General features: G+C 42.2%; 1 protein-coding gene across 1 annotated transcript in view; it reads left to right on the top strand.

The window, feature by feature from the left end:
- SEL1L3 (SEL1L family member 3) overlaps window positions 1-22999 on the top strand; it is a 714608-nt gene that overhangs the window by 317324 nt on the left and 374285 nt on the right. Inside the window, exon 13 of the mRNA XM_085642308.1 lies at window positions 3385-3525. Coding sequence (XP_085498434.1) covers window positions 3385-3525 — 141 coding nt within the window. The remainder of the gene's footprint in view (window positions 1-3384; window positions 3526-22999) is intronic.

Below are 22999 nucleotides of genomic sequence, written 5' to 3' on the forward strand. Positions count from 1 at the left end.
CGCAGCTCTGTGGCGCTTACTGGAGGTACCTAGGGCCCGATTCACAGAACAAACTTAAGACTAAATTCTAAACTTACTACCATTTTGGTATTCACAGAATGCACCTAGTACTTCTGGTATTCACAGAATGAACTTACTACTTTTGCTATTCACAGAATGAACTTAGTATTTTTGCTATTCACAGAATGGATTTACGACTACTAAACTTACGTCTGCACTCGGGCCGGAAATTCCGGCCCGGAGGCGGGGCTTCCGGCCCGGAGGCGGGGCTTCCGGCCCGGAGGCGGGGCTTCCGGACCGGAAGCTCCGCCTCCGGCCCGGAGGTGGAGATTTCGGCCATAGCTAAATCGGCCGGAATCCCCACCTCCGGGCCGGAAGCTCCGCCTCCGGGCCGGAATTTCCGGCCCGAGTGCGGACGTAAGTTTAGTAGTCGTAAATCCATTCTGTGAATAGCAAAAGTACTAAGTTCATTCTGTGAATAGCAAAAGTAGTAAGTTCATTCTGTGAATACCAGAAGTACTAGGTGCATTCTGTGAATACCAGAATGGTACTAAGTTTAGGATTTAGTCTTAAGTTTGTTCTGTGAATCGGGCCCTTAGGGTTCTAGTTGGACTCTAGGGACCCTCAGGGTTCAAGGGGATTTAATCTCCCAACTTAAAATGGCCACAGGGCGTGTTTACACAGTGGGGAAGGAAGGGGATGGGGCATGAGGTGACGTGTGCAAACACGCCCCATGGCGTGTTTTAAGAGGTAGTTTTAATCCCCTGCCCTATTATATACTAGGGGCTTACAGAGGAGGTCATGCTAATTACAGGGGGACCCCAACGCATAGTGTTCCCTAGTGTATGTAAGTGTTTTCACTGCATTCTGAGTGTCTTTTAACATAGCACTGGCTCTAGGACTGGTTAGTCAGACTCAGTTACCACCAGTATCCGTCTGAAAAAGTTGAGGGTACAGGATGATTTTGCAACAAGACTTCTTTCTGCTTTTCTGTTTGTTCTTTCTGCACGTTATCCTTCTTCCTGTACTTTTCTTAGTCTTTGAGGACCATGTCATGAGTGATGTAATATGTGACGTCATCAGCAGTGCATTGCGGGCGCGCGAGTTTTGGTTAGCTGAACTAACTATAACGGGGGAATTTCAATGGTTTCGCACGAGTGAAAAGTCCAACTATAACGCCCCTGAAACCTATGGTTTTTTCAGTGAATTTCTAAGGTTTTTTAGATGCTAATTCCTAACTATAACGTGCCTGAAACCTATGGTTTTTTCAGTGAACATATAAATATATATATATATATTTTCACAGCTACGAAAAGAAACAATCACAGACATGCAGACATGTAGTTTAAAAGAACTTCATTAAATATTCTGTAAGTAATCAATAATAATAAACATTGCATTGTGTGCATTTTTGAAATATGCATTTGAATAAAATTATTGGTAATTTGTTGAGAAAGATAATAGATCTGCTTTATATGTAGGGTGTTGTATGTGGAGGGGGAATGTTTGACTGCTAGTGGGGGAGTTAGTCCACCTGTGACCAAACCCCTTCAGCACAGCCAAAGGCCTTGCACAGTGTGTGGTTTGCCATCTGCAGGGGGTTGGCCACAGGGCCTGGCCTGTGGCCAAACCCCTCCACACCCTGCAGCCGAACCTCCCCCACAGGCAGTCAATCCCTCCCCCTCCATACCCATCACCTTGTATACAAAGCAGATCTATCATCTTTGTCCAAAAATTGCAAATCATTTTAATCAACTGCATATTGATTGATTTTGTAACCGTGCATGGCAGGGGGCGGGCTTTACTGATGATAACTTTATGGGGAAAAAAATAGAAATTAACAAAAAAAATAAAGGTTAAAGTAACGTCATAGTTAGGCAAAATGTTCACTCACAATATAACATTTTAAATTCTAAAATTCTTAGAAATCCACCAGTTATAATTATAGTTCTCAAGTAACTATAACTCATGCCTTAAGGTAACTATAACTTGTACTCTGGCTATGCACTGCTAATTACCAGACATATTACATCACTCATGACATCTTCTATGACATTATTTATAATATCACTGTAACAAATGCAATGAAATTATTGATGAGAAACCTGTGCATGGCAGGAGCATGATTTATAGTTACCTTAGGGTACGTGTTATAGTTACTTGAGAAAACTTTAACTATAACTGGCGAAGTTCTGTGGTTTTTAGAGTTTAAAACATTACGTTGATACTGAACATTTCACCTAACTATAACTTTACTTTAACATTAAGTTTCTTCATTGAAAAATAAACAAAGATAGATAGGTAAATACATTATAACGTTTAGTTATATAATACTGTGTATGAGACTTCACCATCTGCATCTTGAATTAACTAACTCACTCCACTGTGTTTTGTTGTTGGAATGTTAAGCTACAGACAGCACTTCATTACAGGGACACTTGCACACAACCCTACAGCCGAGCACAATAACGAACTGTACTTTACTGCAAACCACAACTCAACACAATGACACTAAATCTCCAAAATTAATCATACAAATGTTGAACACAATACTGCAGTGCAAAAATAGAATATTAACCTCTACACCACAGGCTAAACGATCACACTGCATTCTTGGAATATAAGACCATAACCTACACAGTGGACAGAGTAGTGGGAAACACACTCACTACTCTGGACAACCTCTAACATATGCCAACCATACGGAATGCACTGTATAATATAAGCACTAAGTGAACACACAACAGTTCACTTTAAGTGCTCTAATCTATCACATTGCATTTAATCCTGTGATCATCAGCATTTGCAGCATCCCAAGGATACAACCCACCATACTTCACTACAGTGTATCCAAGCAATACTAATACAGCACATTGATCTATCCTACAGGCACTAATCCATCACACTGTAATATTCCAAAACCAAAATGTCACATTACAGTGCCTCTATGGGCAATAATCACTTGCACTGCATACTATTGAAAATAGCCTGTGTATTTTTAATGCCATTATTGTATCCTTTTTAATTATAGAGATACATCGTTTAGGTAAACCAAACAAATATATTTGTTAAATTAATTAAGCATTAAAAAGCACACAGTATACTTAGTATAATATCACTTGATAAAGGATGTGCCTTTTCCTTCAAAGTCATGTTTGCTACTCCTGTACAATCTGATGCCCTTTATCATGTCCAGATTTTTTTAAATGCAGGAATGACAGAGAACCTACCTCCTACCTCTTTGCCCTTATACCTTAGATCCTTGCATATACATGACTTTCAGAAGAACTTCAGTTGATTTGCACCAGCCCTGCTTTCGTGAAGCTGTTTCAGATTTTCACAGTAATATTTCTTATATGTCCATTGTATTTTTTTCAAATCTAGCATCGACTTGCTCAGATGCTCTTTTGGGGACAGCAAGGTATTGCCAAAAATACTGAGGCAGCAGTAGAGTGGTATGAGAAAGGTGCCCTAGAAAATGAAGATCCAGTGACAATGTACGACTATGCCATTGTCCTATTTAAGGTAAGACTCAACAAGAGTTCTCTTTTTCTTAGATATACAAATGTGTTAAAATAGAAATGAAATTGTATTTATTATATTTTTTAAACTATCATTTACTCTCATTTACATAAAGGAAGTTAAAACATGTTTAATTGTTAACTTCAAGAATAATATATTGCTGTATTCCATATTTAGGTGCCGATTCCGATCCTGGAAAAACCGGGTACGAACCGTCGGTCGGAGCGTTTTCAGTAAAATACATACGAATGTGATCTGGGACACCGCGGACGTGACGTCCGGACGGAGTTAGGTATGTTTTTACGTACCAGCAAGTACGATTCGTACCGACAGCAGTCCGGACGGCAATATTTTTACGGCACCCAAAAAGTGGCGGAAAAGGTAAGTATGCCGCGATGCGAGCGGTATAGGGGGCCCTGTACACCTAGCCCCCCCCTCCAGCCCCCATATGTACGCGCCGTCCCCCCCCAGCCCCCTGTGTATGTACGAGACGTACCCCCACCCGTGAATGTACACCCCTGTATGTACACCCGTGTATGTACACCCGTGTATGTACGAGACGTAACCCCACCCGTGAATGTACACCCGTGTGTATGTACACCCGTATATGTACACCCGTGTATGTACGAGACGTACCCCCACCCGTGTATGTATGGTGCGGACCCCCAGCGCGTAACGTAGCGCTGGGGGTCCGCACCGTACATACACGAGTGGGGGTACGTCTCGTACATACACGGGTGTACATACACGGGTGTACATACACGGGTGTACATTCATGGGTGGGGGTACGTCTCGTACATACACAGGTGTACATACACGGGTGTACATTCACGGGTGGGGGTACGTCTCGTACATACACGGGTGTACATACACGGGTGTACATACACGGGTGTACATTCATGGGTGGGGGTACGTCTCGTACAATACACGGGTGTACATACACGGGTGTACATACACGGGTGTACATTCACAGGTGGGGGTACCTCTCGTACATACACGGGTGTACATACACGGGTGTACATACACGGGTGTACATTCACGGGTGGGGGTATGTCTCGTACATACACGGGTGTACATACACGGGTGTACATTCACGGGTGGGGGTACGTCTCGTACATACACGGGTGTACATACATGGGTGTACATACACGGGTGTACATTCATGGGTGGGAGTACGTCTCGTACATACACCGGTGTACATACACGGGTGTACATTCACGGGTGGGGGTACGTCTCGTACATACACGGGTGTACATACACGGGTGTACATACACTGGTGTACATTCACGGGTGGGGGTACGTCTCGTACATACACAGGTGTACATGCACGGGTGTACATACACGGGTGTACATTCATGGGTGGGGGTACGTCTCGTACATACACGGGTGTACATACACGGGTGTACATACACGGGTGTACATTCACGGGTGGGGGTACGTCTCGTACATACCCGGGTGTACATACACGGGTGTACATACACGGGTGGGGGGACGGCGCGTACATACGGGGGCTGGGGGGGGGACGGCACGTATGCAGGTACATGTCTCCATGGTTGCTATAGAAGTTCGCTCCATACGGTGTTTTTTCCATACGGTTGTACAATCGGACGCACGGGACGGATCGTACTTGCGCGCTCGGACTTCAGTTTTACGATTCGTACGGAAAATCGTTCGGGGACGTGTCGGACACTTTTCCCGACCCGAGGACGTGTCGGGGAATTTTCCCAATGCGATTCGTATGTATTTTTTCCCATACGAATCGTACTTGCCAGTTTGTACGGTACTTGTACGATTCGTACGGAAAACAATCCGGATACGATTCGTACGGGGAAAATTTCTCCAGGATTGGAATCGGCACCTTAGTGTGTTACAACATGAATGTAGTTGCAAAAACATCTGGTGAAGTTCATTTATAATATTTAAAATATTGGATTTTCAATCTTGTTTAGTAGATGCTAGTCACTTAATTCTGAGGACCAATAATCTATTAACATCAACTCCCTCTCGTCCTTTTTCTTTTGCTTACCTGAAGCTAATCCGATCAAAACATGGATAATGATACATTCATGTATAAAAATTAAAATCCCATCTTTATTGCCGAATTTGCCCGTTGTGAACTCCAAGTCAACCCCGACTCAGAAATATGTAGTTAGGTAGGCCCTAAGACCCACGTCGGAGGCCACTGATTGGTAGATTGGTTGGCATATAGCCAGCAGACAAATACGTGAACAGTAAATCACAGATTGATCTCACAGATCGGCGCAGCAACACCACAATGGTACTGGGAGATTGGACCCAATAAAGCATACATGGCAGGAGGGGTATGCTTGTTCCCAGAACACCATAAAGTCAGATGCCACATGAAGTTAGGAACACTTTGCCAATCAAGACACAGCACACTCAGTACACTCAGTGATCACATGCTTCCCATACCGGATATCTGGACACGTTATCCTCTGGGCCGCATTGTGTCCATGCACGGTCAATGCTCACCTGGATTTCTCATCCGGTACCTTAATTCATGGCTCCAAAGGCAGAGGTACACATTCCTTACCAAAAAAAGGATCGCTAGGAATATTTTATTACATTCAACGCATTGTTTAATTAAATAAACTGTTCCAGTTTTGACAAACGCCTCTTGTCTCTTGTTTTTTAAAGAATTTCATGTTCAAGCAACATTTTGGCGAGCCACCTAGCAATAGGGGATATAAAAAATCTGCTAAGTAGTCTTATCCGAGAGTAGACCAACACGGTGTTCACCTGAGCTCACATCCCAGCAATTACACTGACAAACACTGAGCATGACGGGTCGCATTCAATTCATACAGGCACCGAATATGGACGGCCCTGAGGAGGATGTTCCCTGACCGCCCTGATGTAGGAGGGCTAATGGCAGAGACAATGAAGCCAGGGGAGACAATAACTGATTTTCTAGATAGGATGAAGATATGATGGGGACAGGAGACAGGACAGCCGTGGACTGACACAGGCCCACAAGTTGCATTCTTTTGCCAAATTCTCAAAAAGGGGCTGCCCATTGAGACACAAAGTGGATTAGACAGTGTGGTTGGGTAAGACACCAAGCCCTGGCCGGAGGGATGCAAGCCCATATATTGCAATACCACAAAAAGAAACAAGAGAAGGATGGAGAAAAACGAGAGCAAGCCCAGAGAGACACTGCTAAATTGGCCAAAAACAAATTTAAAAACACCTCCCTTGAGGGGGCGGCATTGGCCGCGAACAAGCAAATGCAACCAACCTTAAAGGGGGCTCCACCACAAAATCCCAGAGGGTTTCAACCTAGCAATAGTGGCAGAGGCCAGGGAGGCTGGCAACAAATACCACCCATTCACCCACATCCCAAGAATTAACCGTACCAAAAGCCAAAAGAAGGACCAATGAGACAACGATGTGAATGCAAACTTGCATTTGGGGATTCAAGACGGCTATGTGTTGTGCAGATGGGTATCCTCACTGCAGTCTACCTGTAAGGGTGCCTGCTGGAGCCAAGGCCCCACTCTGCTACTGATCCCCCAGGGTGGGGTTGGCTGGCCATGGTCCAGGGGGAGGGCAGTCCAATGAAGGGGCGGGCCGCTCCCAGACCAAGTACATGAAAAGCAGACACCCGAGTCCCCTCACCAAAAGTCAAATGGGATGGGTTCCAATTACTAAATCGAAAGTTCCCCATTCTCAGGCATTCGACACTGGAACCATGTTTTCTGTATGGCATATAGTTCCAACAGTTCCCACAAAAACTAGAAGCATCTGGCCAAATGGAAGCCCTCTTTCAGTTTAAAATATATTTGTCCTCAAGTGGTGGGATCCAGGATTCCTCTATGCATGGAATAGTGAGGGTCCGACAACCTCCACAGCACACACAAAAGAGTCATTACGTTATGAGGTGCCTGCATTGCGCCCAGTCCGTCGAGAGGTTTGTCTGGTAGGCCAGATAGCCCAGAGTTGCGAGACAGTCCTGGTCTAGTAATCACTCCTAGGCAAAGTTCAGCTTGGGTACCTGGCCTTGGCCCTAGGCTCCCCATGTTCTTATGATCTCTGCGATATTTTCTGCTATTTTCCTCTGGTTTTTCGAATATCTGATGTCTAGTCACCATGCCATACCCCTCCAAAATAAGCGACAGGAACACGTCTGCTAGTTGGAAGTGCCTAGCTATAAGCCAGGAACCGCAGATTTAAAAACAAGTGAGGATACGTGGTCCGAGGGGGAGTGGGGTGCCTGGGAGAGGGGAGGCATCAAAGTCCATCACAGCTCCAGGCGAGAGTATAACATAGAATGCGCTCACCCCTGTGTCAGGACTAGTAATTGACCAATGCTCCAGGCCTCACATGCACCCACCGAAGAAAGCAATAAGCCCCGATCTTAGGCACCACAAGACGGCAATCAGGGGTACATGGGAGACACAGAACAACTTTCTGACCGCCTCCGCCTCATGATAAGTGAAATAGCAGATTGTGCAAAATCTAGGGAAGTGGCTAAATCCCCAAAAAAGTAGACCAAAGTTAGTTTAAAAAAGAAGCCTCTAGAGAAAGGCTGGAATGGAGCTATATGGTGCTACAAGGGAGGGGCACGTTGCATGCCGCATGCCGGGAGATATGTGATCTCGGGGCACGTTGCAACCACCAACACTTAACAGTGACATGCCCCCTCCTCATAGAGTCCCACGCATGTGTAGGTTGAAAGTTACCTGCACAGATGGCACCCCAGGCACACATCAGGAGAGACAGGGTCTCGGGCAACTGGTGATGCCCTTAAAGCCCTAGATAAAAACTAATAGATCCATCCCTATAATCACAAGAACACTCCCTAAAACACAAATCCGAGCAATCAGTTAATTACAAGTACTCATAAAATAGATGAATTCACCTGATTACCCAGAAGCTACCTTTTAGCTTTTAACCATTGAAAAGATACTATGACTAGGGTCACCTTCTGCTACCCCACATCAAACAAAAAAAAGGGAAATACAGGAACCCTGAAGAAACGATCATTAACCATGGTGCACATGCAATGTTTTTCTGAATTTACAAACAATCCAAGGTCTTATCCAAAAGGTCTACAATCGAACCACTAAATGCACCACTTTTCAGCTGCCACGTCATCACCCCCAACGTGGATCTAATGTGTGAGAATCAAACTTATGAACTACACTGTGAACTTTTTTGATCGAACTGTTTAATGAAAACACCCGATAAACATAGGACCACAGACATCTCCCCTGGATCCATATCAGAGACCTGCAATATTATGTATTTTTGCACTTCTCTGTACCGTCTATCTAGTTTGGGTGCTGCGGCACCCATTGTCTGTCAAAGAGCCACCTGGCCAAATGGAGTCTGTTCAGAAACTATGACACCGCTTGCATAATGATCGCTCCCATGTCACTTATAATTACACCAACCCAAACACTAGCATTACACATGCACTACATAGCACCCTTTCATCCAACACGTGGTTGTTTTATGTTTGTTTGCTGATACCGCATTCAGTAGGCACCAATAGACTTTAATTATCTCAAGAGGCAGCCCTTGAATAAGCAAAATGCCTTCTCCACTTATACCTATGCAGAATCAGGGCCAAAATCCTGCTCAACAAGGTAGAACCCCAACAGAGTAGTAGTGATTCTGACCCAATACGAGACTAATCCAGTGGCTCTATATCTTTTTACCAAGCCTAGCAATATTCAAACTGTGCTAGACAGGATGCACAAGAAGGGAGGATACTGTTTGGCCCCGAGACTTTCCAAGATTGGTGCAGCCTGCTGCATATTTATCCCAGGAAATCGCCTGGATAATGGGACATTAACTCTTGCCATCCAAGCACTGCACAGTTTACAAAGAGACATGCGTGAAGAGAGGGGTGGCCCTGAGCAGGAGTGGTTCTTGAATTGGTTCTCCTGGCTCCCCCAATGGCTTTCCGGATTGTGCACGTCATTGCTATCTGTTTTCATTGTGTTCTTCTTGTATGTGTGTGGCTCTGTACAATTGGGGATTCCCTGCTGTAAAAACACAGTGCTAAAATTACCAGAAACATTTTATAACATTCGACAAACTGAATAAAAGTCTACGTTCGACAGATTGTAAATTGAGTCTGTCCACTGTGTTCATGATCTCATGGTGCTAAACACCTCTTGTCTCTTGTTTTTAAGGTAGTTCATGTTCAAGCAATGCCAGCATAACTGTTGACCGATTCTGTGGCAAGCTGTTGATGCCTGCCAAATAGTACTGTGCATAACCTTCATAAGTGTGAATGATTTAAGTTCAAGGACTGTGATATTGTAGAGAATGTCTCTTAATGGGTAACCTGTAAAAGACAAATCATTGCCACCTCATCACTCACTCTTCATATTAGAGGAATCCATCTGCAAAACAGGCAGTTGTACATTTGTATTCAGATAATACTTTTATTGAAGTTTTTAAACATTACTACAATAATAACTATAGAAGTAAGAATTCATACAGTGTTGTAAACAATAGAATAGGAAAAAAACAGATAAATTGTTATATAGTAAAGCCTGAAAAGATAATACCACTCACAGAAAGAAAGACAAAAGCTGATTAAATAATAAAAGAGAGAAAATGAGAACTGCATGTTACAGGATATAATATGCAAGAAAACATTTGATTAGTTATCTATAAGGTAATTCAACAGTGATATATAAGAAAAGCACTGAAATGTATTAAAAACAAATACAAGAAGCAAACTATTTACATTATAAAAAGAATTTCGTAAATTCAAAACATTTAAAAAGGTTAAAGAAAAAACATCCTTCTTAATCTTATTCTTGACAGGAAGAGAAACAATAACTCTGTGGTTGACAGAAGCATCTTTCCACAAAGGCTGGTAAGACAATTTAGAAATGTATTTCCAACAGGATGTAATCAGTTTAAAACATAAGGCAATAAAAAGGTAAACAACATTTAACATTTTAACTAATCATTTTGAGATAATCCCTAGGAGCCTTAGAAAACATTTTGAAAGGTAAGAAGGATGGTAAAGTGAAATATTTCATTATATTCTAAACAATTTTCCCCCAAAAAATAAAATATCATCACACTCAAATAGCATATGAATCATATGGCCTTCTTTAGCTGTAAAGAACTGAGATAAACCTTCTACATATTCCACCAATTAGCTCATTTTGACAAGATTAATGGGAGGGTTGTTTTTAATGAAAGCAGAGTGAGTAATACCTGCAGATCTGGAATCGTCGAGATTGCCTGGCGGAGTGGCTCAGACCGGGGATATGGTGTCGGTTCCTAGCAGTCTTCGGGGGGCCTGTTATGGGCCCCCTCTGTGGTGGGGGGGCCAGTTGTGTACTGGGGTACCCATGGTACCCTCCTACATTTCCATGTACAAGGTGGCAGGCACCGCTTGGCGCCTACCACGTTGTGCAGGGAAATGCACAACATGGCCATTTAACATTGCGGCGGGTGCTGCAGCCAGCAGCACCAGCCGCAATGTTAAATTGCCAGATGCGACCGCCGCGGTGGCAGTCGCATTTTAATTATGGGTGCGGGACCGCCCCATTACAGGCGGGCGGTCCAGATCCCGGTACGATGGCGGACGGACTCAAGCCCCCCCATCATCGTAATAGACCCCTTAGTCATCTGCATTCATGAAACTCCAGCAGGTGGACGTACCTTTGGTTGAAGGTGGATTAACTCCCCCTCGAGGCATCCCGACCATCCACAGATTTTTTGTGATGAAATTTCACACCAATCCAAACCCTCAGGCCCCAATTTTGATCGTTTCGCTTAGTGATGCTGTATGCATCCAAGATTCTTTGATCATAAGTGATCATAATTACCCATAGTGTTTACAGAGCGTAAGTATTATTCAACTTTCCTCTAATTGAAGGTCGTTATTTATTGATATTTACCCATTGTGGTAGGGGTCAACTCTCTGGACCCGTGCTTCTGGCTGGTTGTATGGTTGGACAGTATCATTGAAAGGAATCCTCATCCCACATACGCCAAACTTTTTCATAATTTTGCAAGTAAGTGGATTGACACCTCAATTTTCTGCATTCTCGCTGCTCGATGTACACTGTGCTCTGAATTATGTCCTGATGATGACCCTAGAGCCAAAACACTGTTACAGTCCAAGGCAAAAAGACTTTTAGGAGTTATACTGGCTGTGAGAGAGAAATTCATTCTTTTTAACATTATCCTTGCATGCTCCTTTAGATTTATTTCATAATTGGAAATTTTGGCGTTTCTTATTTTTCTCCATTTTTAATTCATCACACTCTATCGTGCATTTTGGTTGTTGTTTGCACTGTGAGTTATAAGGCATTATTTTGTTTGTAAATCTTTTTTATCTAATGCAGATAGAGTTGTCTGAAGATGTGTACATATATTAATGATACGTTCCTTAGTCAGATAGGAGTAATAATTATCTCCCAATTTTATCCATATAGTCTCTGAGATAATTGATACCTGGTTGGACATTGTTTTTTTTCTACTATGTACTAATAGGTCAGTTCCTAAAATTACGAATAATAATGGGTCAGACTACTACCAAACTTATGAATGTTAATGAGGTATGTTGCAAATTGTGACTCACAGGGATGTTGGACTGCTGGTCTCACTATACCACCATGTCTGTGATTGCTTTTTGTTTTAACCGTAGTCCTTTTTTCTTGAAGGAAACATCATTACTTTTAAAAAGAATGTTTTTTTTAAATTTATTCAGTCCCCTGCACTACTGCCTACTTGTCAACAAACTGTAGTTTTACATTCCCAAAGGGAAAGTAGTTCCAAAGGGACCGCTTCCATTTTGTGAATGCATTACTACCTTCTTTGAGGTATCGGTATTATATTAATGTTATGTGACCACATTTCAAAAGGAAACATTGATACATAAGGTACCGATTCGGTATTTGGAATAGTTGCCTACAACACACCCCTTCCAGATACTAAAACTGTATCCATTCGGAATCCCATTTAGGGAGCTGGAAAAGCTTTTCTGACTCCTAAAATATGGATTGATAAAAAAAGAAAAAGCATTCTAATGGTCGCAAATACCAAATTAGTGTGTTTGCAAACATTAAAATGCTGTTTACATCTGGCCCAACAACCAGTGCTGCAAGACAAAGGTATTGCAATAGAAAGAGACTTTCCAATAGTAATCCCAATGTAATGCTATGTTGATGTTAAAATGGGGTGGGACTGAATGGCTGCAAAAAAAAAAAACAGCTGCAAAATAGAATCAGGGCCCACCAGGTGTATAAAGCAAATCAAACTGCGCAAAAGGCATGTTGCATATGTTTTTTCAAGAGTTGAACATTGTATTAATATTTAGGCAATGTATTCTTGGAAGGTCATATCAACAATTTACAATGCATTTATTTTGTTCTGAGATAAATTTATCGTTTTGTAGTAAGTAGAGATTTATCTTAAATGTTCCTTAATAGCTCAAACGAATGAAACACAATATGAGTAAATATACATCTTACACTACAGCAAAGAGAAGGCACACTATACAAGACACAAAAAGAGTGGACAATAAACTATGACAGAATATTATAATTTAACTGTCTATTTCCTCCAGTAAGTACACATTAATTGAATGTCATACTGTTGGACTTGGCCCTTTCCGAAGGGTCATCATCCCCAGACTTTTTGCCTATCTCATCCTATTGTTTTGCTGAATTTGTATTTAGTGGCCTTAGGTCTTCCTGCACTTTACAACTGCTAAACAGTGCTAAAGTGCTTGTGCTCTCTCTGCTCTTTCCTTAAAACCTGTGAGATTGGCTTTTACCCACTTGGCATATTTAATTTACTTTTAAGTCCCTAGTAAAGTGGTACTACATGTGCCCAGGGCTTGTAAATAAAATGCTACTAGTGGGCCTGCAGCATTGAAGTGCCACCCACATAAGTAGCCCTTTAAACATGTTTTAGGTCTGCCATTGCAGCCTCTTTGTGCAGTTTTAAACTGCTATTTCAACCTGGCAAAGTAAACCTCTTGCCAGGCCCGAACCTTCCTAATAAATGCATATAAGTCACCCTAGGGTAGGCCCTGGAAAGCCCAAAGGCAAGGTGAATTTTTTTTAAAAAATAGGACATGTACTGTTTACAAGTTCTGGTAGTGAAAACTCTTAATTTTGTTTTTCTGTACTGCAAGGCCCATCTCTACCAAAATATAACATTGGAATTACCTTATTATACTTTATCACAGTAATTTCCAAATGGGAACAGGTCCTTCCATGTTTGGTTTCTCAGGACTTGTAATGAAACCTCCTAACTTATGGTGAAGTCGGATTTTAAATTACACTTTTGAAAATGCCATTTTCATAAGGTTGCAATTTTCTTGCCTCAGCCATTTGGTGCATGCAGCCTATCTCTGGTCACATGACTGAGTGTAGTTGACAGTCAGGCTTTGTGTATTCCTCCTAGACAGCAACACACAATGGGGAGCTTAGGTGTGACTGAATGGGCCATCACTGGCAGGTTGAGAGGGAGGAGCTGGCCCATTCCCCACCTACACTTGAATAAATTGTGGCCTCTCTCCACATGAAGGGCTGCATAATCCTGTAGTTACTCTGGACCAGAGCCATAAAAGCAGGGCCACTGTGCCCTTCAAAGGCAAGCTTCCCCCACTTCAAAGGCACAACTGGGTATAAATACTGGACCGCGGACCCCACCACTTCAGTACCCTTCTGGATCTGTGGGTACTCTACCAGGAAGAAGGACTGCTGTGCTGCTGAAAGGACTGCCACTCTCCTAGACTGCTGCTCTGAGGGAACTGCTGCCCTGCTGTGCCTCCTGATCCGAAGCCGCAGGGACACAACAGGCTTCCAACAACCTTGCACCTGCACCAGGATTCTTCCATTTGTGAGTGTACCATGCCAAGTGGTGCCAGCCCTGCCCTGGACTCTAAGAAGTGGATCCAGCGGTACCTACACATCTCCTCTGCTGTGCGGCCCAAACCCGATCAGAACCAATGTATCTCAGCTGCTGCTTTGATTGGAGCCATCACAAAGGCCTTCATCATAGCTCTTTGGAAGTGGCACATTGCCCCGACTGCGCGACACATCCCTGGCCATCCCAGGTCCTCGCATCTCTCATTGATTGAAGTCTCAATGACAATGCCAGACTCCACATCGCAGCTCCGCAGCTCTTCTAAACTGACACATTGACCCGACTGAGCACTGCATCCTCGATGCCAGGATTTTGTATTACAAGCCCTGTCAATGGGATCACGATGATGACACAGGCCCTTGCATCACAGCCTCGCTGCATCTTGGAACTGATGCATCACTCCAGCTGCGGATTGTCGCAATGCTCTGCAAACTGGGATCTAAGGTACTTTGTTCAGCCGGTCTAACTGGGTTCCTGTAGCTTCCCTGCTTTCCATCGCAGTTTGCCGGAACTCCTGACTTTTGTCCTGGTCCGGCGCAACCAGATATCCATACTTGGTGCTTTGTGTTTTTTAGCACTATTTTTACCCAAATCTTTAAAATTGTATATCTCTGGTTCTACTAATTGGATTTTTGTCATTTTGCTCATTTTATTTATTAAAGAAAGTTCTATTGTTCTAACTTGGTGTGGAATCCTTTTTGTGGGGTGTTTTCACTTTATTAGTGTTTGAAGTGTTTCACAAATGCATTACACATCGCCTTTAAGTTGAGCTTGACTGCTCTGTTCCAAGCTACCAGAGGGTTGAGTAAAGGTTAATTTAGGGTTGGCGTGTGCCTCATCCTGAGAAAGATTGCGGTTGCTGCTTAACTAGGACTCACACCCTAATCAATCAACAACCAAATTCTCACACATAATAATCCACCATACTGCACTACATCATGGAATTCCTTTCCAATGTAATTAAATAAAGAAGTTCAACTAATGAAACTTAGCCATATGAAATGTGTTAAATGTAGCTGAAAATGTCCTTGAAAATGTAAATATAATATGCACTGAATTAATAAAACTTTTTAGTTTCTGTAGTTTAGTCCCACAAAATGTTGATTTTAGAAATTAATTTGCATTCTATTAATATTGTATAACATTACTGATACTTGGAATGATGTAGAACAGAATGGTTATTCAACCACATGCAACACTTACTGTCATCGAAATGCATAAGTATAATCTCGGAGACTGCAGGTAACTTTTTCTGTGTGCTGATGGTAGAAAAGCTGAGCCCAATGCTGGAACAGGATAGAGCTCCTATAAACTGGAACCTCTGGGATAGGTTTACATAGTTGTGATTTGTCTGATTCCACCAGAATTCCATCCTTCTGAACCAGACCGAACACTATTGTGGTACACTGAGCTGCCGTTTGCTAAGTCTCAAACCTCATTAGTCACTCACGTAAATGCAGATTGATATCTACCCCAGCATCCTGAACTTAACGTACTAGCAAAGCTAGTACTTTGGGGAAAATTCCAGGTGCTGACTAAATGCTGAGTTAGATTTCCTTGAACTGGTAATATTGATCTAACAATGCTGAGCTCAAGAACCTCAAGTTTGTTTGATAATTCGGAAATTGGAAATTAGCATAAAAAGGTTTACTGACACCAAGAAATCACGATGAAACATAAAAGTGAATCATGTCTGCAAGGTTTGCATAACAAAGATGTTGCTTGTGATGAACTTTTTCTAGTTGTCTTCTCAAATTTATAATTGTGGGGAAGACCTCTTAAATCTACAAAGACATTTCTGGTGTAGACCTTCTTCGTACTTTCGACCTTACCCTCCGGTCCCACCACATTGTGTTTACTCTTTAACGTGTGCGCAGAACCTGTCTTCACCTACCAAGACAGACAGCACAACAGGGCCCGCTTTAGGTCTCCATTTTAGCTTCACGTTTTAGCTTGACATCTTTTTCTAATGATGACTTTTCAAATCTTTTACACTTAAACGATAATGTACTGAGAAGTTACTGTACATGCAGCTTCTTTCTTAGTAAGCATTATTATGGTGTTTGTACACTCTGTCCAAGGCTAGGCACAAGGAGCGTGATGCCCTTGTATTAGGTTGTCCGGTCGGAGACATCTCTAAGGGTCCAGACAGACCATAGCATCAGCTCTGCACCTTTGACACAGTGCGATTGGAACAGTGCTTATATTATATAAGCGACCTCTACATTACATTCGGCAAAGGAGCACATCTGCTGGGATTGTCCTGGAACATGACGTACTGTGGCTGAGATGCTGTTCTGCTGACTCTGACCTCTATCCTGCAAAAGACGATAGCCTGTCTACACTCATATATAAGGTTAGAGGAGAGTAGTTGGCCTAACGACTAAGGCGGTCGACCTCAAATCTGGGGTACTGGGTTCGAGTCTCGGCAATGCCGCTGAACATCCTGTGATTCTGGGCAAATCACTTAATCTCCCCGTGCATAACAAAAATGAATGTGTCCTCGTGTAATCCAACTGGTGCTATGTAGAGTGCTCTGATACCCGATTCTGGTCAAGTTCGCGCTATATAAAACTCTGTAAAAAAGAAAAGGGTCTAGACTATTCCAATGGATCTGGCAGAGAGTACTCCCACTATGCTCTCGATAGTATAGGTAGTATTAGATATGAGTATAAGTATAATCATATAGTCATATTACAATTGTTAAACTGTTTATCTTTTTCACCGTTTTTGTAAAGCTGGTTACAAATCTTTGTTTTTTCACCTAATAATTACAGCACACTCTTTCTATACGAGAATGCAATATTTTCAATAAAGGAAAAGCCATATTCATATCTTTCTTGTATTTACCTTCAGCATGCATAAGTGACAACGAAAGGCTATATCTGTTTCCACGATTTCCTTTGGGAAGAAAGAGTGGTCATGTTTGAGGTTGCTGATATCATCTGGTAAACTGGCAAGTTTAGGAGTCCAGATGGGGCACTGTATGCTAGTTAGGAATTAAGCGAACATTTCCCGACGAAATGTGTGAACTGAGTTCCCATAGTCTGACATATATGTTGTCCAGATACACAGTCCTAATTAATTTGTAGGAACCGTATAACATGGCGCCACCAACGTTCTAGGTCAAAAACGTATTCATTGGGCCTCCTGAGTAATTCTTCTGTATGCCCAAGGTCCCCTTTTCACCTTACACAGAAACATCTATGGTGTTAGGGATTAATCCTCCTCAGCTTAAAAGAAATCCCTAGTTTTGTCTGAAGGTTGTTCAAGCTTGAATCTTAAAAGCTTTGCCTTACTAGAGTATTTCATTTCTTTGAATTCCATCAATTAAACACGGCACTAGCTGCTAGTATTCCTGGTAATTGCAGACATGCTGTTACAGCACTATTGCTACAACAAGGACTCCCTGTTGGAGGGGGAGATGTCACCTTTTAGTTGAGGCTCATGTAGCATACAAAACAAAGGTATTCTACTCTTGGGTTCCCTTTCTTGCCACTGTCAATGCCTCTACAAAACATTTCACGCACACACTCCAGCAAGCTACATAACCAGGCCAATATCGAGCTTATGAAGATTTAGAAATACCATTAACATATTAAAAACATCAAAATGGGTTGCATGGCACCCCCCTACATCATCTAAATAATGTAAGACTGGGTCCCCTCAGCAATGAAGGGGAAACCTAGCGAGTCCTAGCCAGCTATACACCCTACCCAAACTTAGCACCATTAAATGCTGCAGACCTCCGTGCTCTTTACACAGCTCTAGTTAGACTATATTGACGTTCAATGCAGTTTGCTATGTACACAATACCAGCCTCCCAGCGAGGGCTGTTCAGTGGGTGCAGCCACAGTTAGCTGTGCCTGCAGTTAGTCCTGTAACCATTACCGCAATTATGTGTAAAGTTCACGCCAGATGGGAGAAAATTCCGTTTTGGATTGCACAAAAAAAGAACCAGCTTCAAGCAGTGTTTCCCCATATGGGACCCCAAGATAAACATACAATTCTCACAGTGTACCTACCACTTGGTATGGTTCCCCATATACACCATCCATTGCTGTTTTGCCTAAACAGACTCAAAACAAATACGGAGCTGGCCTGCCCTGGATTTGGGGATGAAACTAATTGGCAACTGTGCCATGGTTTCCTCCATTATTTTAAGTAACATAAAAGGGGAGGCAGTAGCACTAACGGTACGCCGATGCCTCACGCAGATTTCTGTTTTTGGATCAAGAACACAAGTTATCAAAAATTATTGCTGAAACCTATACATCTATAGGTGGAGATAATTTGGGAGCCTGACCAAATAAACCACAGCTTAAATTCAGTCAAAAAAGGATAATGCCAAACTTTCACCTGCGTTTCTAAAAACACTGGGATAAACAGTAAAATAAGGAAAAATCAAAAACACAGGGTGGATCTCCATAACCATAGTCCACTGAAAAACATTACAATTTACTTAACCGTGATACAATTAAACACCCCATTAGGAATTCATACACTGATACACATCCTTCTCATTGTTTTAAGAGCTCACCCAAAACATGCTCAGACAGAGGATGGGTTACCAGAAGACAGTAACTAAGATTATGTGAAACCATGAAAGGACTCACAACACTCATCTGACATCCTCATTGGAAAGGAAGAGAAACTTCCACAACAAAAATCCCGATTTAAAAAGATGAAAGTGGCAGGTATTTCCACCAAATATACTACACATTTTGAGACCACTTCTTCGAAACAAGATGTGGTCATTGACACTGCTACACAGTGCAGTAAAGGTCACAATAGTTTGTCGAAATCTCTTTTTGGTTTTGGGAGCAGATAATGAATGTATTCAAGTTGAAACACCAGATCAGAGTTGTTAGTCCTCCTGATAGACTGTATGATTTGGACATCCAAATTAAGGGTGATATACAGCATACTATTTATGTAATACTCTGTAAAACTTTGACAACTATCTATGACATCCTCTTGGCTGAAGTAGATTAGCCGCCTGAGTTTGTTAGAAAAGTCCCACAAGGGCATGCTGAAATAATGCCTTTTTTCTCTATTCCTTTTCCTAATATTATCAAACAAGTGTATGCCGGAGAATGGGCCCTTGCACTGTTCAGCAATCATATTGGCTGGGATAAGGACTCACCATATTATGTTATAACCATAAGGTCCAGCCTGCAGGTGCAACAACAAAATCCAATAAAACAGGAAAATTCCCTCACAATTAGAGTACCAAGGCATAATTGAGCCTTGTATTTCAGCAATGAACAATCCAGTGTTTCCGGTAGCCAAATCAAATTATTTCTATCGCTTAGTCTTAGACTACAGACATTTAAACATACATGCACCTTTGCAATTCGAAATTCGCATAGCCCAACTCGAAGGAACAGCATAGTTTGCACAAAAGAACACTTTAGACATTTCCAACAGCTTTTTCTGCTAAAATATAGGGCTTAAAATCTGAGATTTGATGGCATTTTCTGTTTTAGGAGTCCAGAGAAATTTCTGTCGACTTCCTCGGGGCTATAAAAACAGACCAGGTCTGTTTGCTGCACTAGTAACATCAATTCTACATGAAATCAGTATTATCCTATGTTAATGACATATATCTCATGAACAATTACCTAAACACACACTTAGGCAGAGTAGGTCATAGTTTTGGGATTCGTTGAACATGGCTACAAATTAAACTTTCAAAAAACAAAAATTGCTTTTCTCACTGTCATATTTTTGGTATATGAGTTGTCAAATGAAGGCAAAAGCCTAGCATCAGATTTCTTGGAGAAATGTGCCATCTTGCAACCATCAAACACCCTAAAAAAGCTACAACCACTTTTAGGCTTTTTCAACTTTGCAAGAACATGCATACCAGACTATGCACAACTGATTAAACCATTGTACTATTTTATTCTTCCTGGCTTACGCAGTATACATTGGACATCAGAACCCATACAGATTCGCAGAACACTGCACACTGACATGCTTGCATCCAGACACTTACACACTTGTGTCAACACAACCATCCTGGTGATCTGGATAATTGCGGGATCCACTGCTTACATATAAGTCATCTTTAATGAGGATGATACTGTACCAATTGCTTATAAATCACATTTATACACCAATGCTGAAATGTGTTTAGCATCGACAGAATAAAATACTGACTGCAGTTCAGACCTCTTTTATGAAGGAAAACCTGTTGGCTCAGGGGAAACACATAGCTGGGGTTACTCCTGTTCCAGCCTTAGAGGCTGTCAGCAAAGCAAGCGGCCCTAATGCTAAAGCCTTTCGTCCTAAATGGATACAATGGGCCACCTCCTAAAGAGCTACTGATGTTGACTATGTCTGTGACCCTACCTTGCAAACACAAGAACTTATCCAATATGAGCAAGAATACCCTGTACCTAGTGATGGTTTGCCTCTTGATCAGTATGACTACATAATATGTACTGATGACTCTGCTCAACCCGCAAGTGGCATCAAACAACAATATTCTAAAAGCTTTAATTCTGGCACTAGAAAGAACTGATCCTGATTTCCCCACACTATTGTGTGCTTTGCATTACTGTGTCCAGTCTGTTAATGAAGACTTACATTATTGTCAATTGAATAGATTCAGAGACTCTAAAGGAAACACTATCAAGCATAAATTGCTTTGGTTAAGGTGAAACATCTTAAAGATAGCTTGCCACGGGCTCATGTAATGTTCACATTGAGTCATCAACATGTCGGATTACACATTGTAGGGAATTCACTGGCTGATGAAGTCACTAAATCAATGTCTCAGTTTGCTGTTCTTGTTGCAATTACTCATTCAACACGAGGGTGAATGATGACATCATGGGTGCTGTCAATGCTTCACGCAATGGCACTCCATTACCTAAATAATATCCAGAAAAATACTCTTTTTGATTGAATTCCCACAATATACCTTTTGCTTGCATTCCCCAGGGTGGGTGATTGAGTGATATCCAATCAAGACCACAGGTTAGAATTAATCATAGCTGCTCATGAGAGACTAGCTTCTGCACAATCATGTGTGGCAGCTACAGTTTCTTTAGTACAAAAACACTGTTGGTAGCATGGTCTGTACAAGCAGACAAAACAATATCTCCTTAGCTGTAACACTTGCCAGCAAATTAAAAGTTCCACCGTAGTTTGCCCACCACAGACATCCCTCTTAGTCTCAAATAAACCCTGGGCATGTGTTTATTTGGATCAAGCTCATATGGTGTGTTAAAATGTATTCTATTGGCTTTAGATTCATATTCTAGTTATATATGGGTGTGGCTACAGTGATCGGCTGACGCTTAAATTGTTCTTAAAGATTTGCAAGGCTTCATCAGGACATAATGACATATGCAGTAGCAGCATTCCACTCAGACCAGGGCCCAGTGTTTGCCTCTAAGGCTAACCGGGACACCATGGGAACGCTGGATGTGGCTGTGTATTATTAATTAACAGCTAGAGTATTAGGGTCAGGCCGTGGTTGGATCTATCACTTGTGTGGAGTCCGAAGAGCTTTAAATAATCTGCCTAAACTATCCTTGGGTGGCCAGACTCCCTAAGAAGTCCTCTTAAGGGTCCAGATGTACTTTTCAGATCTCAACAACCCTGGCACAGTGGCAGTAGACACGGCTTTTGACATCAATGACATCAGTGACATCAATGAATGTTTCACTGTCTTACAAGAATTACAAGGCTTCCAAACATTCTGCCACTGACAAAGTGATCATCCTGATCCCAAGGAGACAGGAATAGGTGGAATCGCGAGCGCTCTCCCTTGAAGAATGTTTATCTAAAGGGGCATGCCCCTCCCAGGACCAGAATAGCTGCGCAATTCTTGTAGCTCAAGTAATTTCTAGCAGTGGACCCGTAAGTATGGTTGCACCACAGCATGCACAGCACACTTTAGGGTGTGTGCTGAAAAATCAGTAACATGTGGCATAATTTTTACCACTATCACTTTTTTATCACTCTTCCACTCTAATATGGTCCTGAAGAAAACCTTATAATTTTTTAACAAGGCTGAAACATGTTGACCAACAGGATAATAGAGACCAATTACCAGTCTCTATAGATTATACACATCTCTGTTTTTAGCATACCCTGGGCCACTGGGAATACATAATCAATGAGTAAGGATCCCCATAGGTATTTTTAATTATCACCACTTCACCACACACACCACAAATCCCGCTCCGCTGTAATCAGGTGTTGAAGCACAGCTGGGTAGCATTCGGCTACTCAGCTGGGAACCCGATGATGAAGCATGCCACCAACTAGGTTGGTGGGTGAAGATTCTTCTAATAAACCATAGTGGTGCCTGGCACTACAAGCAATACAGAGCCATCATCTTCTGGGTCCGTCTAAGTTGTTTTTGATAGAAGTGAAGAAGCAACCAACAACTTCTGGCTGGATTCCTAAAGTTAGGGATCTGTTGCGAGAGAAAATTACGTCCAAAAATAATTCAGCCCATCAGACAAAGCACCAGTGGCAATCCTTGCCGTTCAAGTTACCAAGACTGTGATTTTGCCACTGCCTGTTGGTTGTAGAGACAAACGGTTTGTTTCTATAGGGTAGATCAGACCATACC

Source organism: Triturus cristatus, chromosome 2_2 (assembly GCF_964204655.1).
Source record: "Triturus cristatus chromosome 2_2, aTriCri1.1, whole genome shotgun sequence".
Classification (NCBI taxonomy): Eukaryota; Metazoa; Chordata; class Amphibia; order Caudata; family Salamandridae; genus Triturus; species Triturus cristatus.